The sequence below is a fragment of the Rhinatrema bivittatum genome, chromosome 2 (genome assembly GCF_901001135.1).
Source record: "Rhinatrema bivittatum chromosome 2, aRhiBiv1.1, whole genome shotgun sequence".
NCBI lineage: Eukaryota > Metazoa > Chordata > Amphibia > Gymnophiona > Rhinatrematidae > Rhinatrema > Rhinatrema bivittatum.
Window position 1 is genome coordinate 280,352,155 of NC_042616.1, and position 24,312 is coordinate 280,376,466.

At 44.9% G+C, this 24,312-nt stretch overlaps 1 protein-coding gene across 2 annotated transcripts in view; it reads right to left on the minus strand.

Moving 5' to 3' along the window:
• EGFR (epidermal growth factor receptor) overlaps positions 1-20,276 on the minus strand; it is a 383,921-nt gene extending 363,645 nt beyond the window's left edge. Inside the window, exon 1 of one of the 2 annotated variants that reach the window (XM_029589569.1) lies at positions 19,686-20,276. In XM_029589569.1, the coding sequence (XP_029445429.1) occupies positions 19,686-19,779 (94 nt within the window). In that variant the 5' untranslated portion in view covers positions 19,780-20,276. The remainder of the gene's footprint in view (positions 1-19,685) is intronic. The other variant, XM_029589570.1, reaches the window with a different exon arrangement.
• Positions 20,277-24,312: the final 4,036 nt, after the last annotated feature.

Below are 24,312 nucleotides of genomic sequence, written 5' to 3' on the forward strand. Positions count from 1 at the left end.
GTCCCTCCTACTTAGTATCGTGACGATACTAGTAGAAGGGATCACAGAAAGCAGGAATTTCGTTTTTTTGACAATGAGCCCTTGAGCACGGCGGACCTTTACGTCAGCCCCGGGCTAGCGTAAAATTTGCCAAGTTGCAAAGACGCATTGGCTGAGCGGAAAATTTTTTGCATCGTGGGATTTAGCCAATAACCTCATCTACATGTACTTGGATGTGCGCTTTGGACGCACTAATCGACGTTTTGCTTCGGGGGTCACGGACATGCGTCCGAAACACGCGTCCAATCGCATGTTGAGCCGTGCACTGACCGCAGCAAACGGTATCACATCGCTCTGCTTACGCTTTCAAATTGTTTCTTATAAGCTCAGTTGCCAATGGCAGTGCCTGCTCCTTGGCTGGAAGGACCTATCAAGCCTGGAGTGTGCTCGATAGGCAGCTGTGTCTCCAAGCAGCGCCACTTGCACATTTTACAGTTAATCTGTTTCACCTGCATCAAGAAAAGAAAACAAAATGTGCCGTGAAAAAGGAGGTGAAAGCCGACAGCTGAAGAGAAAGTGTGATTTGCTTCTCCAGCCCCGATTGCACGCTCACATTAAACATACTGCCCGGCGTGTGTCAAAAGATAACACGCATGCTAGTAAATCGTGCCGCTTCATCCCAGAGTGCTCTCTCAGGCATGCAGTGTACACTTCAGAAACGTGCAGGCAAGCATTCTTTTCTGACAGCGCAACAAGGATACTCAAAAATACCATTCCCATAAATTAAAATACGAAATCCAAAAAGGTCTTCCCCTGGGATTTCTTATTCCTTATTGGGAGGTTATCTGGAACACAATATATATATATATTTTTTTTTTAAGTTGAAATTGGTCTTACACTACAGGCAGTTTGTCTGTGGTTTTTTCACTCAGCTTAGTTTAGAGGGCTTCATTTTCACAATATTTTTTAATTGGTTTTCAGAAAAAAAAACAACATTTCATTTCCTTTTCCTGTCGAATTTTCCTTTTAAATGAAATGTTTTTAAAAATAAGTTTACTTGTTCTGTGTGATCTTGGATACTTTTTTCTCACTTTTTTTTTTTTTTTTTAATTCCCCACCTTCCACTCCAGATGGTGTGTTTAGGTGGCTGGAAAGTCCTTTCTGGCCTATGAACTAGGAGTAGTGTCTCCCCCAAGGCCTGGTTCTAATGGAGCAAGGTTACTGGGCCACAGCACATAGTGTTTCAGCCTGAGCCACAGGGCCAGGCCATAAAGGATTAAATTTGCACTTTCTGAAAAATGTATGCTGCTCCTTCAGCTTATACACCAATTCAATCTACTTCTGGTTTGGTATGTTTTGTGGACACTTATATGCTCTAGGAAAGAATAAACTGGCTAGCACATGTTGCAATATCTGCTGTGTGTATTAAATGGTCTCCTGTGTGCTTTTACTGTTGTCACAGTGAGACACAATGAGGTTTGATTTCTGCGAGTGGACCGGGGATGCTGCAGTAGAGAACAACTCCTGGCTGTAACCAGTGGATAAAGACTCCTGGAACCCTCAAAGCACCAGAGCCAGAGGCTCAATACTGAGGAACAGAAATGTGTCGGGAGAACAAAACGGAAGAACATTTAAAATACATATAAAGTTGGTCTTTCCTCCTAATGCTGCGAGGTATTATGTTTATGTAGGGAACATTTCAATTTAGTTGGCTAGGTCAAAGTGTTTCCTTCTGGTGAAAACAGGATCCCGATGTGCCGTACATTGTATTACTCTAGGGACAAACACGCAAAAGCACTTCTAGGGTCAATTGCCTAGAAACAGGCTGCTGGCACCTGGACAGCATGAATGCTTCCAGAGGGGATGAAAGAATAACAAACATCATTGCTATTATGCTTTCTATTACTATCGGAAAAGATTTATTTCTTCGCTTGATTTGTTGATTTTGTTTTGCTTTGGAATTTTATTTTATTTTTATTTTTTTTGCTGTAAAATCTGAAAACTACTAACCATAAAATGAGCCCAGTTTCTTGGGTAAAGGGTAGGGTGTGTGCATTTGAGATTGAACTGCATGAAAATTTCACAAAAGCACTATCTAGATAGCCCAGGTGCATGTTTAGCTGATTGCAGACTGCTTCTTGGAAATTAAACATTGAGTGCTGCCACGTGGTCAACTATCAAAATGTGCACAGCATTTTATTGTTCTGAAAAGGAGCACGACACACCAAGCCTTGCAATTGCTCTATTTTCCAAGAGTGACCACAATGTTGGGGGGCACAGAGAGAATCTTCTAGGGGTGTGCATTCGTTTTGAACTTATATGTAAAACGCTACTTTTTTTTTTTTTAACTTAAAAAAGTGATGAGGCGAAAACGATCGGATTTCCAACTTATTCAACATAGCTTGGCCAGCTTGGGGAGGTCAGGAGGCCCCCCCCAAGCTGGCCAAAAGTTCCGTTTTTGTCCAACGAGGGGTCCGGGAGCGGAACCGCAGTGGACCACGTGACGGCCGCGTCACTCCGACGTGACGCGGACGTCATGTGCTCCTCGCAAAGGAATAGAGGAATGGCTTCCTGACTCCCCGCTGGACCACCAGGGAGTTTTGGTAAGTCTTGGGGGGGGGGGATTAAGGAGGGTGAGGGGTTTAAATTTTTATTTAGGGAACCGGTGCACGTATGGACATAGACTCAACTTATGGAATTCTCCATATGTCCATATTGACCGAAATTGACCCCCCTTTTCGACTTATGGACTTATGAACATAAACTTTTTGTCTGCACATCCCTAGAATCTTCTGCTATGTATGCAACAGAGGGGAGCTCTTGTGGTATGTGGTTCTGTGCTAGACACACTCTCTTGGTTCTTGTTCCTGTCTTTTATCTTATCTAGCTGAGTAGTTCCCACCTAGGTGAGTGTTGGTTGGTTAATATCTGCTGCCTCCACCTAATATTCTATGTCTTCCTCCCTTTACTAAGCTAGCCTTAAGGTGCATTGCCAAATACATTTATAGTTAAAATCCTGCTACATTTGCATCTCAGTTAACAATAAACATAGGGAAACCATAAAGGGAGGCATATTAAGAAAGAGCTCATAAAATATGATTAGTCATTTGACAGAACAGAGTCGGTTTGCTTTCTTTGTCATAATTGTTACATTTTTGACTGGCATTTAGGGAAAGGCCTGGCTGAATAGCCATGCCTTAACTCTTTTCCTGAAGGTAAAGTAAGAAGTCTCAAGGCGCAGAGATAGAAATATCTTAATCCATAATTTTAGGGCACAGCAGATGAATACTCCCAGTCTGGTGCAAGTTAATATGGAGGAAGCCAGAGAAGGAAAAGAAAGGCCAAAGCTTTCTTGTGGGGAGAGATACTCATGGGTCATGTTTACACATCTGAAGACAAAGCAAAAGAGTTTTGAATTGTATCCGGTATTCAACTGGGAGCCAGTGCAGTTGACTTAAGATAGGCCTATGGGATCAGTTGCTTTAGCCTCTACCAGGATTCTGACAGCTGTACTTTGCAAGAGTTGTAGGCATTTGCGATGATATTGTGAGATACCATGGAACAGATTATTGCTATACTCAATGTGGTTGGTTAATGCATGTATCACAGTGGCAAGTTTGTGCTTAACTGAAGTAGTTGCAAAGTTGGCACCATATAGTGTGAGTCAACAATAAACTGAGATCAGAACCAAACCACAATAAAACAAGGGTCCTGGAATTCATACTGACAAGTGATTATGTTAAGGAAGTTCTATCAGATCCCTGGATCTAAAAAGAGTAGAGAGGAACAATGAAGAAGAAAAAAAAAAAAAAAAAAGAGATCAATACAATTCTCTATTGGGATTACAACATCAAGAGCAGAAAGGCTAGCATTAAAACAAACAAACAAAAAAAAACCCACAGGAGAAAGACAGACAAAAATACCAGGATAAACAAAGGGAGGCAGGGAAGGCGATTAGGCTAGAAGACGAGAAGAAGAAGAAAGCCACAACAATTCTACATTCTTTGGCTCAGTTTACACAGAAAATAGAGAAGGAACTGTGCCCAAGGCAGCAAACAGGGCATAAACAATTATGAAATATGGTCACAGGGTAAGAAGACTGCTTAGTGGGAGCTCATGGTTTTCTTGCGAATTTGATTTTTTCTTGTTGGTATGAGTGGGGAAAAAAAAGGAAGGGGAAGGTTTGGAGTATCCCTCCCTTACTTCTAGGGGCTTCCCCAGCCAGCTCCATATTGACTCCTTCTCTGTTCAGGTCATTGGGTTCTTGTTGGGTGTAGACTCTACTTGCAGTGCTGGAGAGGCTGTGGCCTGCTTGGAATCTGTGGCTTCCCTCAGCCCCAATGTGCTAGATATACCCCTAAAGCTTACAGCTGCTTTCACTGTAGCCTCAGAAGTACTATTTATTTATTTATTTTTAATTTTTATATACCGACCTTCTTGCATAAAATGCAAATCAGGCCGGTTTACACTGAAAACTGAACAAGCAGGAAATATAATTCCTTACTCAAATACATAGAACATCTAGAATTACGAATGTAAAAGCAATAGACCACATATAGGGGGAAGGAGGCCATACACCTCCCCCCCCCCCCCCCCCGACAAGCTGTATAATCAAAGAAATCTGTAAAAGGGAATTTTCACACAGTGCAATAGGGCCACACCTGGTATACATATACAGTCAGGTAACAGCTACCCCAAATCGTGAACACAACTCAGTATTCAATTAGGAGAGCCCAAATGCTTCACTGAATTATGCAAAAATTGTAATTAACTGGGCTCAAAAATATAAATGCCATTCAAACTTCACAAAACATTTGCCAGGAAAATGAACAAAAAATTCTGCTCCAACAGCAGAAACATCACTGCACTGAGAAATATCAATATAGATAAATGAGCTCTGACTGACGTGCCGCAAATGCGCAGTAGAGAGCGGCTGTGATACATATGCGTGGACGGGAGAGCTGTGACAGATGTGCGCAGATCTGACTGACGACGTGCCATGAAACAAAACTCTCGCCCGTTCCAAGCTGATGTGGCAGCACAATTTCAGGATGGACCAGGCCCCTCCGGCAAAACGAATAATGGTGTCCTGGCTGGGTTTCCACCCTCTATCTGCAGAGCAAAAGCTTGCAGGAAACATGGGGAGTGAAGGAGGGCTGAGGGAGAGGGAAGGGGTTATGGATGAGGTGAGAGGGGAAGGAAAGGGAAGATGAGAGGGGATGGAAGGAAAAGGGAAGAGGATATGAGTAAGTGGGAAGGGTAAGACGTTGTGGAGAAGAGAGCGGCTCTGACTGACGGAATCTCACCCATTTGAACGGGCCTAACGGCTTGTTTTTTTTTATAAATTTGGTTTGATTTACTTTTTTTTTTTTTTTTTATGTGTGCTCTGATTTTCTGTAATGGTAATTATTGTCAATATATTATGAAATGTATTATAAAAAATAAAATTTAGAAAACAATTATAAAATGATCACAAATCCAGGTAAACAGGCAGAAACATTAAAAAGATACTAACACACCTGAAATTAGATAAGGCAAGGGGACGTCATTGGATATATCTCAAAATATCAAGGGAGCTCAAAGAAGTGTCAACTTCTCCCTTCACAGCTCTGTTTAATTCATCTTTACAAAAAATCAGTTTATTGAGTCAAAGGGACACCAAAGCGGTTATCGACACTGTAATCAATTAACAATCACAACACTTCAGTACCTCAAAAAAACATAACACAGGGATAATCAGTGCTCATGTCACCACTTCAACCTTTTTCCCCCACTCGCTCTCCTACCCCCCCCCCCCCCAACATCAACCAAAAAAAAAAAAAAAGTAAATCAAACCAAATTTATAAAAAAAACAAGCCGTTAGGCCCTTTCAAATGGGCGAGATTCCATCGGTCAGAGCCACTCTCTTCTCCACAATGTCTTACCCTTCCCACTTACTCATATCCTCTCGCACAGTTAACAAGTTAACAATCTAACTGCGGAGGCTGGGTGTTAAGGAGTTCAAAAACAGGCTCCAAACCTTCAGAAACGTCTGTCATCGCTTGGGATTACTTCACAGAACAGAAAGCTTTTCCATAAGCAAGAGTGTACGCATTTGCATACGTCACATTTCTTAGCCATTGAATCAATATATATGTTTTTATCATACAGTATGCTTTCCATACAAATATTAGTAAATCATTATCAGACATATCATAATCATCAAAGATATCTAGCAGCCCTAACGCGACATCCAATGGGCCAGGGCATATCTTTGAAAGCAGGGGAGATTCTGAGGGGCAGGAGGAGACCAGATGTAGTCTCACTCCATAAAAGTGGGAACCAGGAGAATATAGTTAACTACTGATGGTGCACAAACATTACAGAAACACCATTAAAGGAAAGGATTGAGCAGTACTTTAAAATAAGTAGATTGCATGACCCTCGACAACATTGCTTCACAAGGGGGAGATAATGAGAGATCTAAATCGCCAAAGCTCAAGTTCTATAGAAGATTTTAAAAATAAATAAATAAATAAACACAACAGGAACAGCTCTCAGCAACAACTGTTAGGTGAAACCAGGAGGAAGCAGAGGTCGAATCAGCAAAGAGAAAACATCTATAGTCTTCGTCAAAAAGTATTCAGAAAGCAAAAACGGCCATTCTCAAATATTTGTACTGCCAAATATTAGGTCAAACAAACCACAACTCCCACATAAATCACAGGAACAGAAGGCGGCACCTGAGGTGCATTTCACAAAAGTGTTATCAAGAGTCAAGCGTCAACAGGCCACTAATGAACTGGAGCAAACTAATCCTGAAGGGATTTTAAGCTATGGTGCCTGTGATGTTACAATTAAACAGCATGGAGTGACCATGTGCAGACAATCTCTCAATGTTATAATTTCATTTAACAACCTTGAAGAGTTCAGGGCTGTGCTTATGATTATTAAATAGCAGGAAACTTCAGTTCTGCCTTTGAGCTTGGTCCGGGCACAAACATGATCTCCAACGTTTGTTGTCCTCTCCTACTTTCATATTTCGCCTCTGCTTGTCCAGGTATGTTCAGCCTGGGTGGCCTCTGGGTTCTTCAGGCCCCATCTAAGATTAAGTGTCTTACCATTCTCTTTCCACTCTCACTTTCCCTTTCACTCTTCACCTTAATGATCTATCTCGTGTTCCTTCTCCTAGTACGTGTGACCTCAATGTAATCTTTGATCTCTGCCTCCTTTCCTTTTCTCATGTTTCGTGCCTTACTTATCTCTGGTGCCAACTTGTTTTTAGCCTGCTTTCCCTAAGGAAGAAGATTTTATGAGATAGCCATGTCTGTGTGTGCGCCTCCATTTGCTCCCTTCCCCTAATAACTTTTATGTTTACGGCCCTGTCGACGCCACATTTTTAGGATATACCAGGAGCTCCAAGGGGATCCTAGCAGAAGTCATATATTTTTTTTTCGTCCACCTGTATATGCATGCATTCCAGAAAGAAGGCTGCACAGCGCTTCTAATTAGCATTTCCAAGAACGTGCTCATTTATGGCTATTTTCAAAGCAAAAAACGCTGCTCTCTTCCATGTTAATTAAAGGTAATTGATTACTCACCGCCATTCGTGCTTGAACCCTCCCACCTCCCCACTACCTAGTAAATGCTGCTTGGTTCACTGTTCAACCCCCATATTCACTCAATCTGCCTCTGTTTCTTGGCTCTCCTAGGCAATCATTTGCTTTTTCCCCCAAAGTTCTCCGCTGGTTAAAGCAATAATATAAAAAAAGCAAATCATATATGTGCAATAAAAGTATGTATGAAACACAGCTTTGTTTTACAAACTGAGATAATATATTTGTGTTGGCCCTTCTGCAGAACGCAGGGGGAGTTGAGGAGAATAGAAGAAGGGGAACACACACAAACAAAAAAAAAAAAAGACATGCAAGAATAATTCTGCACTGGTTGACTATTCCCCCCAGGCTGGTCTTAATATTTTTGCTAGAATCTTAAAAAAAAAAAAAAGTCACCTGCCAAATATCTCCAGATACTTACCAGTTATACACAGCTTAGGGATACCGTAGAAAAGAGGCTATAAATATGAGAGCAAACATTTTATCTCAAGGGTGCAAACACATGTGTGCACTCACTGGAAAATGTTTGCACCTGAATCCTTGGGCTACCTGGCATGAGGGCGTAGTTTTGCAGCACATTTTTATTCTCGATTTATCAATGATGCAAAAACCAATCTACATCAACAGTGTCCAACAAATATTTGGTAGTGGATCCGTCATTGAGCTTTTGGGTTGCCACCTGCATGTATGGATCGCCCTGAACCGCAATACATATGGAAGAGGGTCCTATCTATTGAACAAAAGGAGGCATCAAGGGCTCACTGAACTGCGCAGGTGGAGATGTGCGGTCAAAGTGCCGTGTTCCAAAATCCTTCCCCGAACTTGCATATGATGGAGGGACCGAAGCAATGCAATAAGATGCCCACGCAAACTGGGCTTTTGTACTGAGCACCCGTTTTCCTAATGCATGCACAGCCACATCCCCTGATGCAGTATTCAAACGAGGGAAATTGGGGCAGCGTAAAAAAGGGTTGTGCGAAGGGAGAATTGTGCATGTCTAGTGCTCAAAAGGGATTGATTGCATCGGGCGCTCAATACGAGCATCCGTTTTGATCATGCTTCTTTTTGGTTATTTTGCCGAGGAGCTGATTCCAGTGCTGAAGTTCATTATATCAGGCACCAGTTGCTACAGGCGTCTAAATTGTGGTCACAAAAAAAAGTGTGCTGCTTTTTTTTTTTTTATCAAATCAATACACATTTATATTTCTCCACTGCAAGCAGTAAATTCAAGAGCCGGGATCATACTAAGGAGGAGGGCACATTTATCGCACCACAGGGGACCTTATTTTGTAAGGTTTCTCATGAGCCCTTGAATGCGAGTTAAACTTTACGCCACCTCCGGAGCTGGAGTTAAATTCCCCGTGTTAAAAAAATGTGCATTGGGCACCCAGCCTTTGGGTGCACTTTCCTGCATCAGGCGGTAATAGCTAATGTCCTCCTCTACATGGAATTTACCCGGAGTGGGGTAGATTTTATAAAAGTACGCCCGCGCGTGCTTTTGTTCACGCGACCGGCGCAAACAAAAGTACGCCAGATTTTAATAGATACGCGCGTAGCCGCACGTATCCTTTAAAATCCGTGGTCGGCGCACACAAGGCTGCCCAAAAATCGGCAGCCTGCGCGCGCCGAGCCGCGCAGGCTGCCTCCGTTCCCTCCGAGGCCGCTCCAAAATCGGAGCGGCCTCGGAGGGAATTTGCCTTCCACCACCCCCCCACACCTTCCCCTCCCTTCCCCTACCTAACCCACCCCCCCCCCCATCCCTATCTAAACCCCCCCCTACCTTTGTTAGAAAAGTTACGCCTGCCTGAGGCAGGCGTAATTTGTGCACGCCGGCTGGCAGGCGTGCGATTCCCCGGCCCGGGAGCAGTTTTGGAGGCCTCGGCCACGCCCCCGAAACATCCCCAGGCCGGAACCACGCCCGTGGCCCCACCCCCCGATGACGCGCCGCCGCGACACCCGCCCCCCCCCAGGAAAGCCCCGGGACTTACGCGCTTCCCGGGGCTTGCGCGTGCCGCCGAGCCTATTCAACATAGGCTTGGCGCACGCAGGGGGAGCTTGGGGCAGGTTTTTGGGAGGGGGTGTGCGCGTATCTCACGCACGTACCCCTTTGAAAATCTGCCCCTTTGAGCATTATCAGGTACGCATTTGTTAAGGCACACATTTTGGACGCGCTAATCTCCTTCCTGCATCGGACACCAGTGTGCTCAAAATGCACGCCCAACCGCAAGTAAACCCATGCATCGGCCGGTCAGTTGGCCCAGATGTCATCAGCTGGCTATCAAACCCCAAAATACGACTTTAAAATATCTTGCAGCTTTTCTGCCCTTGCTTGACTTGGCTATGTGAAAGAAGAGCAGAGCTCTATACATCCATAACTGAAAAGTTAAGGAAAAAGGGTCGCGTTTTCAGTCAGCTGTTGGTGACAGAGGAATACAATCTGGTACAAAACCGCATTTGTACAGGTTTAAAACACTACTGCCATAGCAAAGGACAATATATTTCTCCCCGAGAACCTCACCCTTCTGCTACTGATAGCATGCCGATGGCCAGCCTTATCATTAATTCATTGGGCTCATAATTACAGCCTGCCTACAACAAAAGAAATGGGGACCTGCTTAATTAATAGTTAATTTAGTGGGGAGGGTGGGAGGTGAGCCTTGCTCTTTAGTCTATGTTCACAGAAACGTGTTCACCGCTTCAAGAACGTGCTAAACCATCAGCTGCAAAATGTCAGTGGAAGATTTCATAAGAATATATTGAGAGACTTGACAAAGCCATTGCTATGAGGTCACTCTCGTAGCTTTTCCTAAAACCCCTTCCCGACTCTCTTAATACTATTTCACAACAGGCTCGCACTTTCTTTTTTTCTGTTTGCTCACAGCATATCTGCTGTTATCACTGCCGTGCAATTCCTTCTGAAGGATCAGGGTGCAACCATTCTTTAATTCCTATTAATCAGAAGCAGGCTTGTCTTCTTTCGGTTTTATCACAGCACTCATGTCATGGTGAACTGTGCAAGCCAAATATTTTCGAACACTACCGCTACAAATGGTTTTACTTAGGGTAATGTGTTCCCAACTGCATGTGCCTAGAGGAACTTAAAACCTTCAGTCATGGCACCAACAGCAGCCTATCCTTTTATTATACTTTGTTCTATGGTAAGTTTGGCGTCCGGCCGCACTGCTGTCTCACAGAAAACATTTCCAAGGACATTTCCCGTACAGCAAGGCTTTTTTCTCCGGGGTTATGTGCCAGTACAGAGTAGCGGCATCTTTTCCCTCCATCTGCTCGATTTACTCTCTGTGGTCCCTCAAAAAAAGAAAAAAAAAAACCCAAAAAAATCATGCATCTTGCATGTGAGTACTGGCAGCTTTTTTTTTTCCAGAAAGATAACACAGTATTAATTTATTTTGTTAGTTTTGGCACTTTTTCAATCACCTTGTCTATGGACACCTTAAAATAATTTACAAACATAATAATAATATTAATAAAAATAATAACTCAAAGCACCGTTGACCAAACCCACCAATAACTTTAATATACATATATTTCAAATTTAATCACAATGCATTCTTAGAAAATACAATTAAAGCAAAATCCTCAATTTCTTGAGCCACTTTACATCGACCCTACTTAATGGGTCGAAACCCCTTAAACACCCCCCCCCCCCCAAATAAAAATCCAACCTTCCCAGATTTCCTATGCTCATTAAACCATTTCACCTCTCCTCGTTTTCCACAACCCCTTCAGTCACCATACATGCCATATGGTTTCTGAACTCTATTCTGCAAATTCTGCGGTTCTTGTATGCCGCAGGTCACCATAAGCATTTCAAACGGGCTTCAAGGGTGTCGAGAGCCGTTTGTAAGGTATTGTAATCTCATATAGGCTAGGATATCGTTTCATACTCAGTGACTGCCACTAGTTTGTCATCAAGGGGGGGCTACCGCCAGCTGCACGTCACTCAGCGTGAGGCAGTTTTTATTCACAGAAAATAAATTTATGAGAATAAAAGGGCCCTAGAGCCCCCCCTTTGGGTGTGGATTTCATTATTCACCTTTCCAAACCTGTGCTCAAGGGAAGTTGAAGTTCAGGTAAGGCCCCTTTCTCCAGGAAGAGCTCCAATCTAAGTCAGTATGTGAGGCAATGGAGAATAAAGTGACTCGCCCAGTGTCAAAAGGACTGGCAGTGGGGAAAGCACAGGACCTGAACTCTCGTTTCCCTGTTTCCCAGCCTGCTATTCTAACCACTAGTACATCCCTCCTCCACCGCTGTTAGTGCATCACTGATCCTATTCCAGTGACTGGGAGTCTCGTGTTCTGAAAGAAGAAGGGTTGTGGTGCAGTATTCCCGAGCCAGCACACCGCACTCTGCCAGGGCATTCCACCATCGGCCCTACTATCTTAAAACGGAGCCACAGCCGTTGGCCCCATCCAACCTGTGGCCCGATTGCAGTTTTAAGCTGCTGGTACTGTGTCTCCCCCTTCAGCCTCTGCTCATTCTGCAAGCTCTGTCAGGCAGGGAACTCCCTTACCTATTGTGCAGGTACCACGTGTGTGTTAATCATTCATTAGGTCTCTGTTTTATCTGTGTGTACTTTGTATAGTGCCGTGTACACTATATAGAAAAAAAAAATTTAATAACAAAAGTTACATCTATAGAAAACCCAAGGAGCAGCCACACAACACAGGCAACCTTTCATGGGACTAGCTTTTGAGATTTGCTTTTTTTTTTTTTTTTCTTTACGCGAGTCTGCAGCTGCTTAGATAAAGAACATAAGAACATGCCATACTGAGTCAGACCAAGGGTCCATCAAGCCCAGCATCCTGTTTCCAACAGTGGCCAATCCAGGCCATAAGAACCTGGCAAGTACCCAAAAACTAAAGTCTAAATACCCAAAAACTAAGTGGCAGGACTGACCTGCAGCAGAAAAGCCCCATGAGTCAGGGAAAACTATCCGCGTAAACCCTGAACTTTTTTTTTTTTTTTTTTTTTTTAAGGGAAGGCAACATCCAATTCCAAAGGGGATAGCAAGAACTTTCTTTTGCCAACTCATGGGTATCGCTGAAAAAAGCCCAGGGTGGCAGAACAAGCATTGCCCAGCAGAATGGTGCAATGGAACAACAGTGCACCGCCATGGGGCTGACATGAGGAAGAAATCTGGCTCCTCACAGCTGATCTACAAAGCCCCGCCCGCCAACAGGCGCAGAATGGACTCCACATTTCCTGGCGCTAAGTCACACAGATCTCACTGCCACGTTCTCCTGTGGATCCTAAAAGACTTCACAAAAGAATGGCTGCATGGACAGAAACCAGCCATTAGGTAATGTCTTCATTATCCGCAAGCAGAGCAATGCAAGGAGCTCCACCGTCTCTTTCCATCTTATGGGGAAAGTGTAGATGCTGCATATACGGGGAAAGACGTCTGAAAAGAAATAATTGTGCCCAGCTACTCTCAGGGATGCGGGCGCTTCAACAAAGTCCCAACATTGAAGGGAGACATTTATTACCCAGACAAGCTAAGAAAGGAAAGAAAAACTGCCCATCGCGTAACATTTATTTATTTAAAAAAATCTTATACATCACCTTCTGATCACAAGATCAACAAGACCGTTCATACTATTAACATATACAATTCATAACATAACAAATCTAAAACAAGCAGGAGCATCTTCTCATCACAAAATAACCTTAACCCATTGACCTCCCTCTCATCACCTTAATGACCTCCGTCCACTTATAGAGAAATCCCCCATAATCTTCCAAACTCCCATTACCAGAGGAACAGCCAGGTCTTTATTTATATTTTTTAGGAAAAGTCAAATAATCTGGTTCCTGCTGAATCTCTAATGGTAAAATTATTCCATGCTGTAGGCACCCTCACAGAGGACGTTCTTGCTCTCATCTGAGCTTCTTGTACCATCTTACACGATGGAACCTTCAATAAAAGAAACCCCTGATGATCTCAGATTCTTACTTGGATGGTACCACTAATATATGCTGATTTAGACATGTTCCTGGCAAGCAGCACTATCTATCATGTATCAATTTAACAGTAATCTTGTGGAAGTTCTCTTAGCTCTATTCCCATAATTTCTTCGTGACCCTGGAAGCAGTCCTGTTCAAAGTGGTGCCCTTGAACGCACAACCTGATCAGTCCAAGTTGGCCTTGGAGCCACAAGGGGCGTCATTCAGCCCACCTGAACCAACGCGCTGCCAACCTGAGTGATACAGGTCTCTCTGACACACGTGTGTACAGGCACTGAGAGAGTGCAGAAAATGCAAGGAAGCCACTTCAAGAATTCTTGGTGCTGGAACCACACCGCCATTAGATGACTTTCAACCACTTCTACCAAGCCATTCTTACTTTTCATGATGGATTCTTAATTGGAAAACAAAATGACTTAAAACTGAGGATCTGATGCAAGTTCTGTTTCATATTTATTAACTACCAACTGGCTACAGTTATGACAAGGGAAAGATAGGGAACACCAGGCAGATGAACAGGGAATTGGATGCATATTATAATTGGAAACAGAGACACAGATGTGATTATTGTACAAGCATCTTTATTCAATTAAGTGCAATTGAATAAAAAGTTGTTAGTAAGCCACAAGAAAGATTTTGAGGATATTTTTTCTGTTAATAAAAAAAATGCTATGTGGCATATTGGCAAACGCAACATGAGAAATCAGCTAATATCTACTTAACTGGAAAAAAAGCACAGTCCAGAAATGCACAATCTGTTCATACAACCCGCTGCTTGGTTGTTTGTTAAATTTGGCTTCTAGTCATAATAATAAAAAATATATTAGGTAGGTAATAATGCCAAAATTTTTCAAAAGCAGAGGTGCCTTCTGCAAGGAAAAGCCAACAGCCAAAAGAACCAGTGGCACCAATACAAAAACACTTCCGCAGATCTAATTAAAAATCATCTCATTAGGAAAGCAAACTTATAGGCCATAAACATTGTCACAGCTGTGATATGGGCATCAACACAAACATGTATCTTGCAACGATTAACAACACTTCCCAATGATCCAGATAAACAGAACACGACGGAGCAGAAAAAGGACTATTGGATGTTTGCCCAGTCAATAGCTCATGAATCAGATAATAGCTGAAGGGATTATAGCTTCTCTTGTCCTTAATCTTTTATGACAATATCCTAAAGGGTGGACAGACTACTACCCTCTACGAAAAAAATATTGACATCATATGGGAAACAGAGAAAGTAAGCTTTGGAGGCAATATTGTCAGAAGAAAAATGTTTTTGACAATATAAAATTGTATAGGTTAGTTTCCCTCCCTTATGGTCAATATGCGTAATATTGAAACATCCAAGCTTCTGATGACCATTAATAAAAATAGATAGTGCAATCTGGCTAGACATCAGTAGCCTTGATTCTAAAGTGGCCTGGACTTTAATGAGGTTGTATGTTAAAGTGCACCCTCTGTTAATCTCATTGTATTATTACAACCCAGAGGAACTCGGCTCAATTTAAAGCCAACCATGTGCTTTATATATATTTATTTCAAAACAACATCTCATACAGTTTAACAAAAAGTGCTAAGTGCAATACATAATATCCCCGTTAAAAAACATACTCACATACACACCATCCATACCCTCACATACCACCACATACTAAAAATCCCCACTAATACATAAATATTGCTAATACCCCCCACTATATAACCCTAATATTACAATGCATCCTTTATATTAAAGGATGCATTGTAATATTAGGGTTATATAGTGGGGGGTATTAGCAATATTTATGTATTAGTGGGGATTTTTAGTATGTGGTGGTATGTGAGGGTATGGATGGTGTGTATGTGAGTATGTTTTTTAACGGGGATATTATGTATTGCACTTAGCACTTTTTGTTAAACTGTATGAGATGTTGTTTTGAAATAAATATATATAAAGCACATGGTTGGCTTTAAATTGAGCCGAGTTCCTCTGGACTTTAATGAGCCATCAGAGTAACTCCATGAAGATGTTCTACAACAGGTGGATTTGCAGACATTTTGGAGGGCAGCGCCTCTTGGAAATAGCTAGCTTGGAACCAGCAGATTAACAACTCCCCAGTAACTAATGGAGTTGGTGTATCAGCATCTTGGTTTCTGGCCGGAGACCATCCAGCAAGATGACGGCGACTTCGGCAGCAGCACGTTTGGTCAACAACCTCATTAATTTGGGCAGCTGGTTAGACAATTATAGAGCTCTGTGGCAAAGATATGGTGGGGGTAGGGGCTGGATGTTTTATTAAGTGTAAGAACTTCTATGCTCATCTAACCAGGATGGAAGAGACAACAATAAGTGACTTGGAGATGGAGCAATACCCTACTAATGGTTGGTGGGATACATCCTTAGCAGTACGGTCAGAAATAAGTTGGCAAACTGAATGGGCTGGTTGGTTCTTCTCTGCCACCTTCTACTATTTATTTATATATCTATAGTTAATCTATACTATATATAGTCTATCATTTTATCATGTAAAAAAGCATACCTTCCATCATTCTGCAGATCACTATTCCAGAAATGACCCAGCAGCTACCAGGTGATGGGAGAGTTTAGACCTTCTCAACATCATCCAAAGAGTAGCTTGCAAAGAGGAAATATGAAATTGCATCTTACATGGCACGACAATGGCTCTTCGTGACTCTGTAGCTTGAAATCCCAATATCCATTATTTTCATAGGAAAAAAAATGAGACTGAAAATATCACTCCGAGCAAGCATTTTGGAGAGCCCTCCAACATGTCTTCAGTTTCTCTCTATCTCCTCCGCCCCCCCCCCCCCCCCCCCCCCCCTGTCAGGAGCGCTGGAACCTATTGTAGAACTCTTCAGGGAGTTATTCTGACTCATTGAAGTCCAGGCCACTTGACAAGCAGTGCTATCTGGAAGAACGCTTTCCAGGCACCATCCTATGTCTGTGCTGCCAAGGAGGGAGACTGTAGACCAGTTCTGGTACCTGCAGCACTGATTTAAAACAATGTTAGCAAGCAGGGACTACAAATGCCACAATGCACTGGGACCTGAGTTCAAGAACCAGGAGGAGCCTAAAGTCTACCTCCTTGAACTGAGCCGCTTGGCGGATCTCCTGCCTCTATGGTTAAGAACATAAGAACATGCCATATTGGGTCAGACCAAGGGTCCATTAAGCCCAGCATCCTGTTTCCAACAGTGGCCAATCCAGGCCATAAGAACCTGATTGTCAATTGGCTCCTTTTCTTGAGGACATGGAGATCCAACCCTGGTATTAACCCAGCTGCCTGCAAAGGCTTGAACGTCTGCTTTCCCCAAGAAAAGAAAGACTGCAAATCCTTGCATGCAGGGAGTGAAAGCAGCACTAGATCAGCCTAACCTGGAAAGTAAAAAATGCAACCAGTTAGCAACTCAAGTTTCCTTAAAGGGTCCTTGGAGTCCACATATTTCTAGCTCCTCACAACTGCACTTAAGACTTGTGTTTCTGTTATTTAAGGGGGAGGAGGGGGCAGTACCTAGCCGCAACATAGGTCAGCCTCATCACTATAAAGAAACATTAAAGCCTGATGCTGTTAGGGGAGAAAAGCCCTCACTTCTCACTACGCTCCCTTCTGCCCACTGCTTTTATGAACTCAAGCTTGCTGCCCTGACTAGGGAATAATGTAAAACCAAGGTAAGGGCTGTTATTGCAGAATGTTTCTATTGTATAATGCAGCAACAAATGACCTCATTTTAACTCATCAAAATATTCGCCACTCCTTTGCCATATTAACTGGGAGGTAGAGTCAGATGCTCCCGTTGGTAAACAACATTGCTTTCAAGTCAATTCTTCACTGCTACTGGCTAATTTAAAAAAAATAAAAATAAAAAATCACCGACGCCCTTTTATGCATTCTTTGTGAAAGTGACAAGAAGACATGATGGGGGGAGACCGTGTCGGTCCGTCCATCCACATAGCAAAGCAGACTGATCCAGCACGAGAGGCACCACGAAGGCAATTGTGCAACTTCTCTGCGCTCCCGGAAGGAGTAGCCCTTTCCAAACTGGTTGTGTTGGCAGTCACTCATACTGCTCAGGCAGCCCTATTCTTACCTCTAACCCAGGCTGGCATCAAAACAGTTTATCCAAGATGCATAATAAACACACAGCAACTAAAGTCAACTCCCCAAAAAAATTGCATACTTGACAACAGGCATCGACTTGTTGGATGGAACGCAAGCCTCTCGCCTTTTGTGCAATTAGATCTGGCCTTTCTTGTTCCAGGAGAAGTGTGTGGGTTTTGGTTTGGTTTTTTTTTTTTTCTTAATAGTGTGGTATCACGAAATGTTTCATGTGCAGGGAAAAAGCCTGGCAAACTTCACAGCCTGCAGGTAGATTACCCATCTTCTTCTTTTTCACAGGCTCCTTCCCAAATCTTTACTACTGATTTCTCAATACAGTGCGCTCAGCAAGGGCAAGCGACCCTAGCGCCTCCTTGGGGCCGATGCAATAAAATTTGTGGAAAGCGGGCGCTGACTTTTCAGCGCCCGCTTTCTTAGCGCACGCATGGAATAAACAAATTAGGGTGTCGCGCTAGCAAGGAGGCACTAGGTTCGCTAGCGCGACCTTAGCGCCTCCTTGCTAACGCGACCCCGCGGTTACCGGCGGTCTGCCGGTTATGAACACCGATGCCAATAAACTCGGTGTCGGTTTTTCATAACCGCAGTCAGCCAGTGCTGAAAAGCGACGTCCAGCATATCGGCGGCATCTTCAAAGCGGCCGGCAGAGGGGTTTTTTTTTCTTTTTTTCAGTGCGCTCAGCTATTAGCGCCTGCCCCAGGCAGGCATTAATATCTGTGCGATAATTGTGCATCTGAGACCTATGTACGTCTGAGCCTATGACTGTTCAGCGCCCACTTTCTAGCTAATTTATTGCATTGGCCCCCTTGTGAGTCCCAGTTGCTTCCACAACGACCTCTAGAAAAGCAATGTATTGCAAGCTCCTGTTCTCACATGCTATACATCAGATTACATTTGGGGAGAGAGCAGCGCAGCAGGTTGCCAGCTACCCAGTACAGTAAAGAAGGAACACCCACAAGATGATATGCAGTCCGAAAGCAACCAACATTTATAGGATAAGGTGCTTGTAAACGTAAAAAAATGACAGCTATTAAAAAGGGGTTATACGGGGCTTCCCACTTGTTTTCCGAGGTGAGCAGGAGGGAACTAGAGAGAGAGCACAACACCAGAAACTCAATTTTCCGTGCCAGGGAAGTTACGTTTCCCCCTAAACACTTCCCACAGCTGCTTCACTAATGCTCAAGGAGGTTTCATTACAAGCTCCAGTTCTGCGAGGTCTCATTCTTCCCATTCATATTTCCAGCAGCGCTGCCCCTAAAGGGATCCCATAGCCAGGGATCCCTTCCTCTCTGGCTTCCCAACGCTACACCCACTGTCTGTAACCACAGTCGTTTTAAACAGGGCATACTCCACTGTAAGAGCAAATCATACACATGTTGTATATATATTGCATCTCCTCTGAGACAATGATAGCAGACGCCAAAATCTCAAATGGCAAACAACAGGCAGCCAAAGTGGCTGATAAGATAAAACACGACATGACATTACATTACACACACAAAAAAAATCCTTTATATTCCCTGACCTCCTGCTCCACATATGATTTCAAATAACTGTAATAAGCAGCTGTTTAAAGTTGCTCTCCCCCTCTATCCACCCACATAGACGGAAATGACCTCCCTATATTCTCAGAGCCTTCAAAAGTTAGAGCAAGCGCCACCAAAGAAGAGCTGGCGAGGTCCCCGAGTCAAGCGTGGACGGGACTGAGGGTTTGTTTCTCTCTCTCTTCCTGATCTCACAGCCGAGCAATAAAGGCAGATAAAAGCCTCGATAAGCTCTCTCCTCCGGGAAGGGAAAAAAAAAAAACAACCCAACAACCAAACCCCAGCACAGCAGGAAGAGATTGGAGTGGAGTGGTTTGGTTTTGCTTTACTTTTGAAAAGCTCCAGGAAGCTGGAGCCGGTGCCCTCCCCACCCCGGGGCTTACCTGAGAGCCCGCCGCCCAAGCATGCGGAGAAAGAGGCAGACAGACACCGGGGAGCCCCGGCCACTTCCTTACCTCGCTTTTCTTCCAAGGCAGAGCCCAGCCACAGCTGGCCGATGGCAAGCAGGAGGAGCAGGCTGGCGGCCACCCCGCAGCCCACGATCGCCATGGTTGCTGCTTGACCTCCCCACCCAACTCCTGCCGAGCACTTCTGAAGCCCAGGGCAGGTGCTGCCCAGCCAGCGATCCTCCTCCTCCTCTTTCCTTTCCCCGGCTTCAGCGGCTTCTTCTTCTCCTCCTCCTCCTCCTCGCCACTGCCCTTAGTCCAGCTTCAGGGATCTCTCACCGCTTCCTCCGGGCTTCTGCCGCTCTAATACAGCCCCATGCTCGGGATGGAACCAGTCCAGGGCGGGGGAGGAGACAAGGTAGAAACAATGTGTGGGTGCAATCCAGCTGTCACTTCTCAAAAGTCAATAGCTCCGGGAGTGCACGAGTTGCCCAACCTGAGTTGTGACGGCTTGGGGGCTGGCGGGCTCGTGTCCCCCCCCACTCGCAGAGCAGCACCCGGTTAGTCCGCTCGCCAGCTTTCCAGGCACTCACTCTACGGCTGCAGCTGCTGCCGCCGCCGCCGCCGCCGAGCCTGTCCTGTGCGAGGCTAAGCCGGCGCACTCCCCACCGTACCGTATTACCCCGAGTACTCGAGCACTCCCATTACCTGCGGCGCGCTTCCAGGCTGGCTGCAAGCGGAGAGCGCACGCTTTCGTCTCCCAAGCAGCGCGCCCCGGTTAAGGGGTTAAAATTCGAACCGGGGGGGGGGGGGTGAAGACCCCCGCAGGGAGCCCGGGGCTTGGTTAGTGTGAAAACTGGGCGAGGAGGCTGCCGGCCGGCCGGCCGGGCGTGCAGTCGGGTGGGTTTAGATCGAACAATATCCGGTCAGCCACCCACGAGGAAATACAGCTGGCTGAAGGCACTCTCTCTCTCCCACTAAAATAAAGAGCTGCAAAAATCATTCCCCTCCCCAACGCTTTAGTTTTAAAATGTAGGACGATTAAATAGCATGTTCGCCAGTTTTTCTATGTAGCCGCAGCGGGGGTAGAGAAATCCTTATGGGAACCATTTTTGGTGTGTCGGTTTCTCAAAGTGATCCTCTGTTGAGTACATTTTTGTTGATCTCCGTTTTCTCCTTTTAGGACTGCAAGGTTTGAGATAAACTTTGCTTAATCTGCATGGTTTCCTGGAATACGGGATTAACCTGAACATATGTTAAGCCTATCCAATTGATGAAATTGCCAGTGCACACAACCTTTTCCAATTCCCATCGGTCTGAGAAATCTAAGCGAGCTTTTATTTCCGTCTGAGCTCTACAAACCGTTTTCAATTAAATTTACGGTAATGAAAAATGCAGCTCTCTAAAGACTTAAGTATTATATCGTTTTGCTGCTTAATAGTGGGAAAAAAAATGTTTATTCAAGGAAGGGGGGCAGAAAATTCTAAGGATTTTTTTCAGACCCTACCAGTCTGTGGTGCAACTGCAGAGCAACCCGATTTTTCCCGGAGAAAGCTGGATTCTTTGCAGGTGATGGTGGTAGCTTGCATCAGAGCAAAGGTGCTCTGATGAGACATAGGTCTCTTCGTCATATTCCTCCAATAAAAGATGTCCCAGCCTCCAAAGAATTCAGATCTTACCAACAAAAAAAAATACATTTAAGATATGATCTCTAGTATTTAATGCCAGACCGCTTTGCTTCCTCCTGTCAAGTAAAATGTGTGTATTCCAGTTGGTGACAGCGCTCCAATGTTGCTAGTCTGCTCTCCCAAGAGAAAGGCTTATGAGATGCCATCACTGTGTGAGGACTTGTGCACATCTTCATGCGTCTCCCCCTCACCCCTCCGAATACGTTTTCTGTTTAGGGTCGTATAGACAAGAAATTTTGAGGGTGCGACAAGGATGACATTTCTGATCGGGATAGTGGTGTTTTTATTCCCTGGATCCACAGCACGAGCATGTGCCTCCTGGAGTATAGGCTGAATAACATGGGCGGGTGGGACAACCGGCCATTCCTCCCCGCACCCCCTTTACAAAAATAGACACAAAACACAATTCATGGGTTAAACCAGGCTGCAGTTTATTAATGTTGCGGGTGTGGACCCTTGGACCGAGGTGAGGTTGGCGCTACCCTCAGGGAGGAGCCCTGCGGGTCCCCACCGTCGGCAGCAGAGCTGGCTGGAGCAGAGGGCCAATAGGAGCTTCACCAATACCAGCTCTTGTTCCCTCTTAGGTCGAGCCCCCGGGTGCCGGAGCTGGCTGGACTTAGGCGCGGGTCTTTGCGAGGAGATGAATCCATCACAGAAGAGACAGTTGGCCAGCGGGAAGAGAACAAAGTCAGTCCAAGCAGAGGTCAGGGCGGGCAGCAAGCAGCAAGACGAGAAGCAAGCAGAGGTCACAAGGCAGGCAGAAATCCAACATGGTTGAGAAGAGGTCCGAAGTCAAGCCGAGGAGACAATCTGGGGGAAGGAAAGCAAGGCAGAACAGCAGGGAGATACCGAAGACAAACGAGGGGCCACCAGACGAGACAGGAACTCCGAAGAAGCAGAAAGGGACCAGGAACACGAGGACAAGGCACTGGAACAGAAGCAGGATCAGGGACGGCGTGGCAAACAGCTACTCCGAGGAGTTCGACCTATTGCCGAGGTGTCTGAGGGCAGGGCAGAGCAGGCCTTATATAGGAAGAGACAGGTGATGTCATCCAGGGGCACCGCGGAGGATTTCCCGCCATGGGCCCTTTAAAGACACTCGAGTCGCTTGTGTCTGGGGACGTCCTGCTCAGCTGAGCGCCGTTCCTAGCACAGTACATCAGGCCTGCACGATGGCCGGCCGCATCTTCGACTGGGACCCAGCTGCGGAGTCGGCAGGCTCCCTGCGACCCAGGGCTGGAGGTAAGAGTGGGCAGACGCAGGATAGACCCATGTCTGGCCAAATGCATCAATTAACACACCAACTGGAACCCGAGCCTCACTATATTCATACAATCACCTCCTTCCCCCTGACACGACCCAGCAGTATTCTGCTTCCAACTCCCCCCCAAACCCACCCTAACTCACACACACAAACACACACACACACACATGCTCTCTCACTCATGCACACTCACAGACAAACATGGTCTCTCATTCTCACACTCTTTCTTTGTCTCACACACAATTCCTTGTCTTGCTCACACATACACCCTCACACAGACTCCTATCTCTCTCTCTCACACACACACACACACACACACACACACAGGCTCCCGCTCTCTCTCTCTTTCACATACACACCCACTCCCCTTCACACAGGCACTTTCTCTCACACACACAAGCATGCACCCTCACTCCCTCACACACACACACACACACACCCTTACGCATATACACACTCCCTCACGCAGGCTTTCTTACATACATACACATGCACCTTCACTCCCTCTATCACTCACATAGGCTCAAAGGCTCTTTTTCTGGGCCTCTCCTTCTTCTTTCACTGCAGGCAGGATGGGCTCTCTCCAGGATAGGCTCTCTCCTCTCTGTCTTTGGCTGTGGGCAGAATGGGGTCCGCTGACGGCCCACCGGACCTCTCTTTTAATCTTCAATCATGAGCGGGATGGACTCTGCTTGTAGTCCTCCGGGTCTCTCTCCTAATCTTCAGCCACAAGAAGGATGGGCTTCACTCATGGCCCTGCCATGCCTAATCTTCGGCCACGAGTGGGGTGGCGTCTGCTCATGGCCTGCTTGGCCTCTCTCCTAATCTTCCTCTGTGAGCTTGATGGGCTTCATTCACTGCCTGCTGGGCCTCTCTCCTAATGTTCGACCGCAAGTGGGATACAACTCTGCTCTTGGCCCTTTTGGTTGCTTTCTTCTGCAGCTTTGGCCCCCAGCCTTGGGCTTGCGCTGGCAATTTTCCCGTCCCTTAATAGTTGATACTCTGGGCGACCACTTAGTTCACCTAATGGATGCACCGGCCCTGATTATATCCTAGGTTGTTGGGCTTTTTTTTTCTTGCCTGGCCAGTATATAGAAATTAGTGGTGGGGGGAGTGGGAGGGGGAAGACCGAAAGAGTTCTGCCTTGATGTTAATTAAACTCAGCACTGAACCTGATCACTAATTGCTATGTTATTAATATATTAAGTACAGGTTATGGGAAACACTACAGTTCAAAAAAAAGACCTGGGTAACAATGGCTGATTTCTTTGGAAATTTTGTGGAAGACTGTCGGGTGACACATCAAGACTAAAATTAAATCAGTTTATCATAAACTAGCTGAAATAATCTAATATTACTCAGATTGTCTGGTGCACAACTTATTTAAATGTTAAAATCAAATAGCATCAGTAGCATGGGTTCTTCTTAGTTTTTGGGTACTTGCCAGGTACTTATAGCTTGGATTGGCCACTGTTGGAAACAGGATGCTGGGCTTGATGGACCCTTGGTCTGTCCCAGCATGGCAATTTCTTATGTTCTGATGTTCTTATGAAAAAGATAACTATCATTTCATTTCATTAACTAATTAACAGAAAGCATTTTAAAAATTAGAGAACCTCTCCATAAACTACATTGGCAGTCTTGTTGTCTGACAGCAATAGTATATTTGACTCTAGTGAGCGCTACGTACTCCTACCCTTGGGAGAAACAGCCCACTTGACTCAGTGGAGTAAAACGTAGTTGG